Here is a 12,113-nt window from a genome sequence, read left to right as displayed (position 1 = left end):
CCCCCCCCCCCCAGCGACATTTGCGAGGCCGTGCGGGGAAGAACGGCCAATCTGGTTAGCTTTTTCCAGCGAGCCCAACTGTACCCGCTTTATAGGATAAAACAGTCATCGCGATTGGCGGGCAGATTGTTTTGAAACCGCCCTAACGGCAAGGGGCGGGCCCTTGGCGAATTCATCTTTCCGGTTTCTTAAAGGCGACAGCGGAACGGAGGCGGGGGGAGTGGGTCGGCCGACCCTCCGTTTGATTGGTTCTAGTCGTTTTACCCGCCTGGACTCCTCTAGGGGCGGGAGATCTCGACCAATCAGGGTAGGTGTTACAGGAGCCCCCAGTTTGATGAAAGGACCGCTCAGGGAAGGCCGAGAGTGTGTGTCTGTATATGTGTGTATGTGTTGGGGGGCGGTGGGGGTTCATTCTAAGATCTCGTCGCTGATTGGGCCAAGTCTTTACTCCTTTTTCTTCATTTGACCCTACGGGAGCGGGCGCGCGGGCACTACCCAGTCACCGCGTGCTCCGCCTCCCGCCTTTTCCCGCCCTCCGCCCTGGCGGCGGCAGCGACGTAGGCCAACGCTTCCTCTCTGGCGGCTCCAGAGCCCTTTCATTGCCGTTCTTTTGAGAGCTACGCTCTGATTGGCTGAGCTTCCAGGCCCGCGCCCGTTGTCTCCACGCGGTGGCCAATCGGCACCCGTGTTGCATCGCATGGAGACACGGAGGAGGGGGAGGCGGCGGCGGCGGCCATTTTGAGCCGCCGCCGCCATTGGAGCGGGCCCCCCCCCCTTTCCCCCTTCGCCTCCTGACAGGAAAGGTTTAAGGGGGACAGAGCCCTGGGAGGCCGGGCCGGGCTCGGGGGCCGCCCCGGGGGCCCGGGCCATGGATGTGCGCCGTCTGAAGGTGAACGAACTTCGCGAGGAGCTGCAGCGCCGCGGCCTGGACACTCGCGGCCTCAAGGCCGAGCTTGCTGAGCGGCTGCAGGCGGCGCTGGAGGCCGAGGAGCCCGACGACGAGCGGGAGCTCGAGGCCGACGACGAACCGGGGCGACCCGGGCACAACAACGAGGAGGTCGAGACCGAGGGGGGCTCCGAGCTGGAGGGGACCGCGCAGCCACCGCCGTCCGGGCTGCAGCCGCACCCGGAGCCTGGCGGCTACTCGGGGCCGGACGGACATTGTGAGAGTGCGCGGGGCGGGGGTCGGGGAGCCCGGAGTGCGGGCCGAGGAAGGGCTGTGGGACGCGGAGTCCGGCGCCTGAGGTCGGGGAGACGGTCTGAGAATTGGGGGATCCCGCTGCCCGCCGCTGAGAAGGATCTAGGGCCGTGGGCCTCGGGACGACGAGAGGGTGGACCCTGGCATTCGGGGCAGGGGAGATACTGGAGTGGGGGCTCTGGGTTTCGGCGATGAGGAAGGTCCGGTGGGGGGAGGGGGGAGCGTAGAGGATTCCGGAGCCTAGTGCTCGGAGACCGGAAGCTGTGGTTTCTGGAGCCGAACAGTCGGAAGAACAAGAGGTTTTCTAATCGGGGACTGAGGAGGGTCTTGGAAATGACGATTATTTCAGGGTTTGGAGCTGGGTGGGCTTAGGGACTCTGCTAAGCCCAGCGTCTCGGCTGGGCGTCGGGAGCCGTGTATTTTAGAGCTGGGAGAGTTTTTGAGAATAGAGGATCTTGGAGTTTGCTGCTGGGTGGGGTATGGGGAATTCTCTTGTTTGGTACTCGGATGGGTTGGTGAAATGGAGGTGCTGGTGTCTGGCCAGGAGGGAGCTGATGGACTGGGTGCTCTGGTATTTGGCTAGTGAGCACTTAGGGAATGTGGGAGACTACCATGTGTTTGGACTGTGGAGGACCCACCTCTTTCTGAGGATGGCCTGGGGGACTCAGGGCTGGAAGGCCAACGTTGAGGCAGGGCCAACTTGGGCATTTGGTGCTGGGAGATCTGGGGACCTTCTGGTTGACTTCCAGAGGAGGTAGGTATGGGGATCCCGGGTCACTGGAGGCAGGCAGGAGAGGGAAGAATGCTTCGCTGGGCAGGGAACCTAGAGGTATTGAGCTGGTAGGTTCTGAGGACCGGTAATTTCAGCGGCTACTGCTGAATGGTTTTGGTTTAACACTATGGATTGTTTGAAGAACAGGAGGTAGCTGGGGGTGGGGTGTGGCAGAGAACAAATTGGTGGAGCTTGAAGTTGATGGAGTATCTGTGGGACAGAGGATCCTTGTGTCCAGTACAGGAGTGTATATGTGGTCTAGCATATAATGGGAGGGAAGAGACTCTAGAATGGAAAGATAAAGAAAACCTGTTGACTTGGCTAGGGGCCTCTGGATGGAGTGAGGGGAGTGTTTCTGAGGCTGAGTGTCTTGTCCATGACAAAGCTCCTTGGTCCCCAGAAACAGTTATTTGCGTGCCCGGGGATTGGGGGTCTCTGGTGTAATAAGGAATCATTGCATGAGCCAGAAGTTATGACTCAGAATGAGAAAGGACAGGGTAGATGTAAGATTATCTGAAGAGAGAAGACCCTGGAATGGAAGGGAAGAACTCTGGAGTTAGAAAAGCATGGTTTTCTAGCAGGACTGGGGAGCCGGGATTGGAGAAGTTAAAGAGTAAATAGAAAGGACTCTGGCATCCAGCGTTTGTGGTTTCTCTGAAAAGAAGGTGCTATGGGGGTGAGAGAAGAAACAAGAAATTGGGTTGGCATTGGGTGTTTACTGACTTGGTTCATGAGAGGTGGGACGTCCTGGAGTAAAGATTTGCAGTGGGGGCAGCCTAGGGATTGTCCAGGACCCATGTGCCCCTGCAGGGAAGAATACTTCCCCTTGCAGAGACCTATGTAGGAAGGAGAAGTGGCCAGTGTGCTTGTCCAAGGCAGGAGAGACCCTGGCAGGAATGCCTAGGAGGAAGGGCCAGTGATCAGAGGTGCCTCAGAAGAGGGCATGTTAGACTTAGACGGACTTTGTTTTAAAGATGGCTCTATGACTTGTGAGCCCTAGTTTCTTTGTGTGTATGACAGGGGTAATTACAGTGCCCCCAGGATTGTTATGAATGAGGTCACATGTGTAGGGGTTTTAGCACTGGGCCTGCCTATTATTGGGAGGCAGATGTTTTAAAGAGCGGAGGACCCCACAATCATGGCTTATTAGGGTGAAGCTTCCTCCTTGAGCACAGGAGAAATTCTTAAGAAGAGATGTGAATATTTGTGGGAAGAAGAGCACTGTGCTTGGAGACCCAGAAGAAAACCAAATGGTTTGATAAGCCTGCCCTGTGTTCCAATTAAGGAGATATTCTATTTCTTCCTTTTTCTACTAACCCCTACAGCAAAATCCTCTGAGCCCGCTTCAGGCCCCACTGCAACCCTTCCTTCAAGCTCTGGTAAACAGGGCTGTAGCAAAAACCACGTGATCTGTTACTTTCCTCCCTTTGGGCTGCACCTGGTTTGTCCCCAGATGTATTTGTCCTCTGCGAAAGGATCCAATCAGTTAGCAGGTGGAGAAGAGTCTCCTTCCCTCTGCTCCTGTGGGTTCTGGCCCTAGAGGCACCTAGCAAAGCTTGCTCCTGGGTGGAAAGCCAGCTTGCTGCTCATCCTAGGTTTCTAAACTTCTCTCTGGGTTTGGCTATAAGGGTCTTGAGTTTCCTACTCTGGTTTTGGTCTTACCTCGGAGCTTTCACATGTTATTCTAACCCCAGGAATGTTTTCTCTATTCTCGTCACTGAGCTCTCACCTATGTATTCTCTGAGCTGAGGCTTATCTTACTTTCTGGGTCCCTGTCTTAATTTCTTTATAGACCTGAACACAATTAGAATATGCTTTTTGTCTCTTAAGTATTTGTTGAACGTACATCCATTTCACTAAACTGAAGGCTTCAGCGAGACAAACTTATTCTTAGCCGTACCCCAGGGTCTGGTGTATAGTATGCACTCTATGGATAGTTAATATTATTCTTATAAGTTTCTATTCTTCGTCTTATTCCATAATATACCTTCTCAAAACCCTTCCCATCTAGCTCCAAATATTTCAGGACTTATCCCTAATGAGTCTAAAAGGCCACTGTTATGACTCCTGTTTTCTTAACAGTTCCTTTCCCCCCTTCCACCCCAGTTCCCCTTCAACTGGTATGGTTACCCTTTTATCTTTGCAGCTATCGTGGGGTGGAAGGGATTCGTAGAGAGGGTGGACTGTGCAGATGGTAGTGAATTGGGTCCAGCAGAGGACTCCTATGTGCCCTGAGCAGTTTTTAAGGTTGTGCTCTACAGCCAACTCCCTACACATTATATCATGTCAGAGTACAGCCAGACTGGTGGTTTTTAAACTGTGCTACGTGGAATCCAAGGTGTCTGTAGAGTTGCCCCAGCCTTGGAGTGAGGACTTAGGGAGTAAGGTCAAGCTGGATACCTTCTCTGACCTTCCCATCTCCTTACTTTAACCAGAGCAGTTCTACTTCATTTGGTTTAGTTTGTTGGGATTCTGTACAGCCCAGTCACAGATGCATCACCAACCATTTGAGGGACTAGAGGGCATGTCCTCAGGCAGCTGGGGCCGCTGACTGCCCAATATGTTTCTATCTGAAGGCATTGCCACACCTCTTAACCTTTGGCAGGCTATCCCCAGTGGGGATGACATTGTGTAGCACCAAAAAAGCCACCTCTGGTCCCAAGAAGCACCTTCTAACTGGCCACTTTTTGTTTTAAGATGTCATGGACAATATTACCAGGCAAAACCAATTCTATGAGAGCCAGGTCATCAAGCAAGAGAACGAGTCTGGCTACGAGAGGAGACCGCTTGAAATGGAACAGCAGCAGGCCTATCGCCCAGGTGGGAAAGTGCACATGTATACTTCTTTTGAGGGAAATAAGATCTGTACGTGGCTCATCCCCTCTGCTGAAAGCCTGTCTTTCCAGAGAGATTTTGCATCTTCCTCTTGGGCAGTCCATTTGGGCTCTGTCCCTCTGGCAAGGTTCTTCTGAAGGAGAGAACTTAATCCTGCTCCCAGGTGTTAAGAGAGGGGAGTGGTATCTGTTTTCAAATGTTAGTATCAATACTGGGGAGAGTTTAGACTCGGGCCAGTATTTAAGTCTTATTTAAAATCTTAGAATGTAGCATTCAGCAAGGACCTTCTAAATCTAGTCCAGTTGTTCCCATGTTATGAAGAATATTGTTCCAGGAGATATCATTAGGGACTTCCCAGGAAAGGGTTCCTTGGCCAAAATATATCTGGAAAATGCAGCACGTGCTGTCCCATCCCTGGGAGAGTCACTGTAAAGGCTCCGAGAAGTCCTGGACTGAAAAAAAAAAAAAAAACTCTGTGTCACATTGTTTAAACTCATGGTTTCCCAGATGTGTAAATATGTCTTTTCAACAAAGTTCCCTGCAGTGTCAGTTTTGGAACCACAGATGTACCTTAGCTCTTGCCTCTCATTTTACAGACTGGGGAGGTGGCTTGTCTGATGGCAGAGCTGGGGTTAAAACCCGGGAAACTGGAGTCCAGGCCACTGCTCTTGGTTAATGAGGAGCATTCCCAACCATTTGTGTCCTACTGTTTGAAAAGCAAGCTCCCACTGTTGAGTAATGATGGAGCCAGGACTGCCTCCCAGCTTGTGCTCCTTTCACTGTGTTGTGGCCCCAGTGCCTTTTCTTAGTGAATCTAGTTGAATGTATCTAATTTCATTCTTGGTTCATCCACAAAGTGAAATGCCCAGACATTTCTTGTGGGTGGCTCAGGATTGATTGATTGATTGATTGATTTTAAGATTTAATTTATTTGTTCATGAGAGACAGGCAGAGAATAGGCAGAGGGAGAGGCAGGCTCCTTGTGGGGAGCCCGATATGGAACTCGATCCTGGGACTCCTGGATTGCGCCCTGAGCTGAAGGCAGATGCTCAACCTCTGAGCTACCCAGACGTCCCTGGCTTAGGATTTTAATTTTTTTTTTTTTTTTTTTTTATTCAGAGGCGGAGAGAGAGAGAGAGGCAGGCAGAGAGGCAGAGACACACGCAGAGGGAGGAGCAGGCTCCATGCAGGGAGCCCAATGTGGGACTTGATCCCAGGTGTCCAGGATCACACCCCAGGCTGCAGGTGGTGCTAAACCGCTGTGCCAGCGGGGCTGCCCATGGATTTTAATTTTAATGTAGGTTAAACTGTAGATTCGTGTCAGGCTCTGTGACACTCGTGGGATCTTTGGCCCAAGGAGAGAGTCAGCCTGAGACTGGGCCTTTCCCTTGTTTTACAGCATGTTATCCTATCCTTTCTATTTGTGGTGTGACTTAATAAGGCCGTCACACCTATAGGCTGGCTTAACTGTAGACCCCTTCCCTTTCCCAGGGGTGATTCTGGGCTTTGTGGTAGAATGATTGAAGCCAGTGGAGTTAGCTATAGGACCACAGTGTCCTGTTGAATTGACCTTCCCCCTCCCTTTCCCTTGCCAGACTGAAGAAGCTTTGTAAGAACTGAGGTGGAAAAGATCTCTGGGAGGAGAAATTAAAGAATGTCAGATCATGGGATCTCAGCTTAAAGGAATCTTAGAAATTTTCTAGGGCTATCTCCCACTTGGTATGGGCCAAGGTAGCTGCTAGCTTTCATGGGGCCTTTGGCAAAGTAACCAGAGGCAGCCATTCCACCTTTGGGTGGGCCTGTAAGAGAGCTTGCCTTTATTTAGTGCTGAAGCCCCTCTCCCTCCCCATGAGGCCTGAGAATCATCTGGCTGACATGGGTCACCCCATCAACAGTCAGTGCCAATGTGCCTGGCTAGCCATCTCCGGCCTCCCTGTGCCCTGGCTCTGTTCTGCAATGCAGCCTCCTTGGCTTCCTTGGCAGGCTTCTATTGAACCCAGCAAGCTGCTTATGCCCAGTCCATCATCACTGTAGTCAGGATCCTGTGAGCATCTCCTAAGGTCGGGGGACCAGAAAAATGATAGCTAAGGAGTTTCCTATCTTGATCACCTGGATTTGTCCTGACTGTAGAAGTGAAGACTGAGATGAAGCAAGAAGCACCCACCAGCTTCCTCCCGCCCGAAGCTTCTCAACTCAAGCCAGACAGACAGCAATTCCAGAGTCGCAAGAGGCCTTACGAAGAAAACCGGGGACGGGGGTACTTCGAGCACCGAGAGGATAGGAGGTGGGTGTGTGAGGTGATGGAACCCCTTTTCCAGTGGGTTTCTGTGCCTGTAGCCTGGTCCCCATGGGGACCTTTGTACTCAGCCAAGGGAGCAGAGCTCTTCCTGCCCTTACACATTTGCTTAGTCCTCCAGGCACTCATTGCCAGATTTAGCTTGGCTAAACTTTTGCTCCTTCCTTCAGCTCTTCCCTCCTTGTTACCTGCAGGGTGAAGTCCAAACACTGCCTTTCATGTGTGAGATGCCAGCCTCCCTTTTCAGTCCTTTCCCTCACTGCCTGGTCTTCCTGCACGGTGTCCTACTATTCTTCATGGCTGCTTAATATTCCCTGATGGAAAAGATTTATTTCCTGACTCTTTTCCCAAACACACCCTTCTGTCCATCTCTCATTCATTCATTGATTGTCACACTCATGCTCTTTTCACAAGGTACCTGCCTTTGGGCTGAACACAGATACGTGATTTGGACGGTGGGTTTTACCTTCTTTTGATCCCAATCTAGGGCCTGAGACAGGCGCATATGTAAGTAAGTCACCACCTAGAGGGGCCAGTAGGCAGGGTGCGTTTCAGTGTCGGATCAGAGTGGGGAGTGGCCTATCTGCCCTGGTCATTTTCCTTTCCTGACAAGCTCTCCCTGTGCCCCTGCCCTTGCCCCCCCCTTCCGTTTCTGCACGAAGATTTTTCTGATCACGGAAATTTAAGAATGACCATTCCTTCTCTAGTTATGTGGACTAGTTGTCTGACAGGTTTTATTTCCTACTTGGTGGAGTCTATTCTCTCACCAGCTTGTGACTCAGACAGGGCCTGGGTCTGCTGGCTGCGACTAAAGGTAGGATGCGGAACTACCTCCGAGGAGTTTCTCCCAGTGCCTTCTGCAGAGCAGAGGCCTAGGCTACTAGTCTGTGGAGAGAGAGAAGGAATACTTGATCTGATTTGTGACTGGCAGGGATAGCTTTCTAGGATGGACTTAGTGTGTGCTGCACTCCTTCTTTGTACAGGTCTTTGTGCTAGCCAAGGGCCAGAAAGGCATTCCACCAGAGGGAAGCCTCCTGGGTGGGCTTTGGTATTTGATCCGGGCACATGGTGGACAAGGGTCTGATGTTCCAGGCAGGACCCTGGGCATTAGGCCCCATTCCTTCCACATCTCTCCTTTATTCCTATAAGGTGGAAACCAGCAGTATTTTAACATTAGTCCCTTTTTGGTGTTTTTATTTTTGTTTTTTAAGATTTTATTTATTCATGAGAGACACAGAGGGAGAGAGAGGCAGAGACACAGGCAGAGGGAGAAGCAGGCTCCATGCAGGGAGCCTGGCGTGGGACTCAATCCTGGGTCTCCAGGATCAGGCCGTGGGCCGAAGGCTGCAACAAACCGCTGAGCCACCTGGGCTGCCCCCTTTTTGGTGTTTTGATGGGAGATGAGTCTCATTCATAATTTAGGACACTTGACAGAAAGACTGAAAAAATGGGTCATTTCAAACACTTGTGGATGTGGAGTCCTGGGAAGATGTGGACAGATGGTGATCACTGGGGTTGATCTGAGCCTTTGCACACTTCCCTTCCTGGCTCAGTCCCCTCTGGGCTACTGTATCCTCTCATCAGCAACAGAACCCAGTATATTTTTATTTTTTTTATAAGTTTATTTATTTATTTATGATAGTCACACACAGAGAGAGAGAGGCAGAGACACAGGCAGAGGGAGAAGCAGGCTCCATGCACTGGGAGCCCGACATGGGATTCGATCCCGGGTCTCCAGGATCGCGCCCTGGGCCAAAGGCAGGCGCCAAACCGCTGCGCCACCCAGGGATCCCCAGAACCCAGTATAGAGGCAGCTCTCGACACTCCCAGAGTATGGGTCAGAATCTTGGAGTATGCGAGAAGAGTCATCTTTGAACAAGCTGGCCAGTTAATTGTGCCGGCCCTTTCAAGCAGAGCATGCCCTCTCTAGTCCCCATCCCCACCCTAGGAGTTAACAGTCATTGCTCTCATGGCAAGGGTGTGAGGTGGCCGAGTTCTTTTGCTAACCTCTGTGGGAAGAAACTGAAATCCAGGAAGCAGTCTGGAGGATACTTGTAAATTCTAACAGAACCTCCATTTCCCTTCCTCTCTGCTTATCCAATCCTTCTTATGGGACTTAATCCTTTTTCTGACAGGGGCCGTTCTCCTCAGCCTCCTGCTGAAGAGGATGAAGATGACTTTGATGACACCCTTGTTGCCATCGACACATGTGAGTCCTTGGGATGCCTGTCTAATTCTACTTTGCAGTCAGTATTGGGAGACTGGTATGAGAGAAACGAGGCTCAGGAGTGAGGTATTGGTTCAGAGGCCAAAGGTCTCCTCCCACTTTTAGCTGGTATCCTGGGCAGATCATTCTGCTTCTCTCACCTTCTCTTTAGGGAGGCATAATCCTGCCCTGATGACCTCAGAGGACTTTCAGTGACACTCCTCAGAATGGGTATGAGAGCATTTGGAAAACCCCGAACACCCAAGGGGTTGTCATCTAATCAAGAAGGGAACCTGAGTGCAGCTGAGGAAACTTAACTCTTTGACTACCAGTCCACCAGTTTCCATCTGCTGCTCACTTTCCTGGTGAAACCAATGCCACCTTGTCCTCTGAGGCATTAGCCTGGCCCTCCCTGTTCTCCGTCCTCCAGTTTCTTTCCACTGGATAAGTGGCTTCCCGTTGACTGTGCATCAGGTGTAGTGGGTGTTAATAGGCCCTGCCTCTCATCAGACAGGATCTCAGCGGTAGAACTTGGGAATCTGACTTTAAAAAGAAGCCCAATCAGGTATGAGAAGACTGTACTTTCAACAGAGCAGAAACTCACCAGTAATTCATATATTTCTTTACTTAGCTCGTGTTTATAGAGCAGTGGCTGTGTACTTTGGAAGAGAGACGGACTTCTCTTACATAGTCCCCTCTATCACAGGATCTCAAAGCCCGTATACCCAGAGTAAAACCAAACTTTTTTAAAAGTATAGGATGGCAGTAGTCAGTGAAGTGGTGGCCGATCAAATGCCAAATGTACAGACCACAACTCGCAGCCTTTTAAAAAAAAAAGGCAGCCTGCTGGATGGGATGGTCAGGAAGGACTTTCTTGGAGGTCTGACTGGCTCCTTAAAGAATGGGAAGAATCAGAGCTCCAGCAGGAGAGTCTGAGGGCTGCAAAGGAGGTGGGAGCCTGCAGTATACTTGGACAGTGGTGCCAGAGTGGCAAGTGTAGATCCAGGTCAGATGTTTGTGCCGCTGTTGGCAGCAGGAGTCTGGCTCCCAAACTGATAGCATTAGCATGGAGAAATGGTTAAAGTGTATGGCTGTGGGATCAGCCTTTTTTTTTTTTTTTTTTTTAATGCTAAATCCCTTGAACATGTTGAGGTACTCTTACTATCAAATGTACATTCCTTCCTGCAAAGTGCATTTGTGCACAACTTCTAGGGGTTCACCTAATGGCCATCTTTGGCCTCACCAGATGGAGAGCCCAGTTCCTATGTCTAATGGCAGCTTTGATCCTGTGCAGGCCAGTTTGCAGTAGTCTGGAGCCTTGCTACTAAATGGGAGAATGGCTGGCTGGTGTTGGTTTGTCATGAACCATACTATGTCTGCTTGTGTACTCTGGTTAACACTTTCGGAGGACTTAACCTTTGCCTGTGCCTGTGCCTGTCCCTTTCTTGGATCTTTAAAATATCAGCCAACTCCTGGCTTTTTCCTCCACAGATAACTGCGATCTCCACTTCAAAGTGGCACGAGACCGGAGTAGTGGCTATCCTCTCACAATTGAGGGCTTTGCCTACCTGTGGTCAGGAGCCCGTGCCAGCTACGGAGTCAGAAGGGGCCGTGTGTGTTTCGAGATGAAGGTGAGTGGGAGGAACAGACAGGTTAGGTACAGAAAGCATGTTTATCCTTTAGAATGAGCCTGTCATTAGGTACTTCGGTCAGAGCCATTTTTTTTTTTTTTTTTTAAGATTTTACTTATTTATTCATAGAGACACAGAGAGAGAGAGAAAGAGAGAGAGAGAGGCAGAGACACAGGCCAAGGGAGAAGCAGGCTTCATGCAGGGAGCCCGACGTGAGACTTGATCCTGGGTCTCCAGGATCACACCTCAGGCTGCAGGCGTCGCTAAACCACTGCGCCATGGGGGCTGCCCGGTCAGAGCCATTATTATAAAAAGAGATTTAATAGAGCATAGACTGCATGTCAAAGCAAAAAAAAGCATGGTGGGCTCTAGAGAGTTATGCCATTGCTAAGTGTCCCATTGGGAAGACAAGCCAATCATACATTACCTCATTGAGCTGATTTTTCCTTGGTGGGATTTTTTTTTTCCCTCAGTAAGATTTGATCCAGGTATTATACAGCCAACCTTACTAGGGATGACTGGTTGTAGAACTGGTAAAAAGAGTTGTTTGGAAGAAAAAATGAGCTAGAAAGAATGTAAGTGGGCCCTTAGAGAGAGGCCAGAGTTAAAGAGAGGCCAGAAGGAGACCTGGGCAAAGAACAGTCCTGCTACCAGGCAATCCTCTACCATCGTCTCCCATGGTGTGTGACAGGTTATATTTAGGAAAACAATATGTTCTTATGTTCAATGAAATTGAGACAGCACAGAAGACTGTAGGGTAAAAAACAAACAAACAGAAGTTAGACTCAAACCCTCCCAGTCCCTACTCTACTCTACAGAGAAAACACGTGTTGACAGTTTCTTGCACGTCCTTTATTTATCCAAACTTGTTTAGAATCACTAATATTTACAGAACCATTGACATGCACTAGATAATGGTGCTGGGCCCTTTACATGGACATCTGCATTAATCCCCAAGGTACCATCATGAAACGGGCACTGTCCTTCCCCCTTTTTTAAGAGGGGCGAGTTGACACTGATACCATTTTTTATTGACTAAGTCTGTCAGTTGTGAGTTGCACATTGTTTTGTTTGCCGCTCAGAAACACTGTCAGTAAAACTGCCAGAGTGCTGTCTTACCACATCAATTATAAGATCTGCCCTGATTTGGACATGTCAAAATGTGGAAAACGTGC

The 12,113-nt window shown here is 50.2% G+C and overlaps 1 protein-coding gene across 5 annotated transcripts in view; it reads left to right on the top strand.

The window, feature by feature from the left end:
• Positions 1-12,113, top strand: part of HNRNPUL1 (heterogeneous nuclear ribonucleoprotein U like 1) — a 36,750-nt gene that overhangs the window by 824 nt on the left and 23,813 nt on the right. For 2 of the 5 annotated variants that reach the window (XM_072776922.1, XM_072776914.1), the window contains exons 2-5: positions 4,668-4,790; positions 6,936-7,089; positions 9,237-9,310; positions 10,799-10,938. In XM_072776922.1, coding sequence (XP_072633023.1) covers positions 4,673-4,790; positions 6,936-7,089; positions 9,237-9,310; positions 10,799-10,938 — 486 coding nt within the window. In that variant the 5' untranslated portion in view covers positions 4,668-4,672. Of the gene's footprint in view, positions 1-175; positions 308-690; positions 1,164-4,667; positions 4,791-6,935; positions 7,090-9,236; positions 9,311-10,798; positions 10,939-12,113 lie in introns of those variants that run through there. The other 3 variants (XM_072776906.1, XM_072776898.1, XM_072776904.1) reach the window with 3 other exon arrangements.

This window comes from Canis lupus, chromosome 1 (assembly GCF_048164855.1).
Source record: "Canis lupus baileyi chromosome 1, mCanLup2.hap1, whole genome shotgun sequence".
Lineage (NCBI taxonomy): Eukaryota > Metazoa > Chordata > Mammalia > Carnivora > Canidae > Canis > Canis lupus.
The sequence above is the reverse complement of the archived record's forward strand: the minus strand, read 5'-3'. Positions and strand labels throughout refer to the sequence as shown.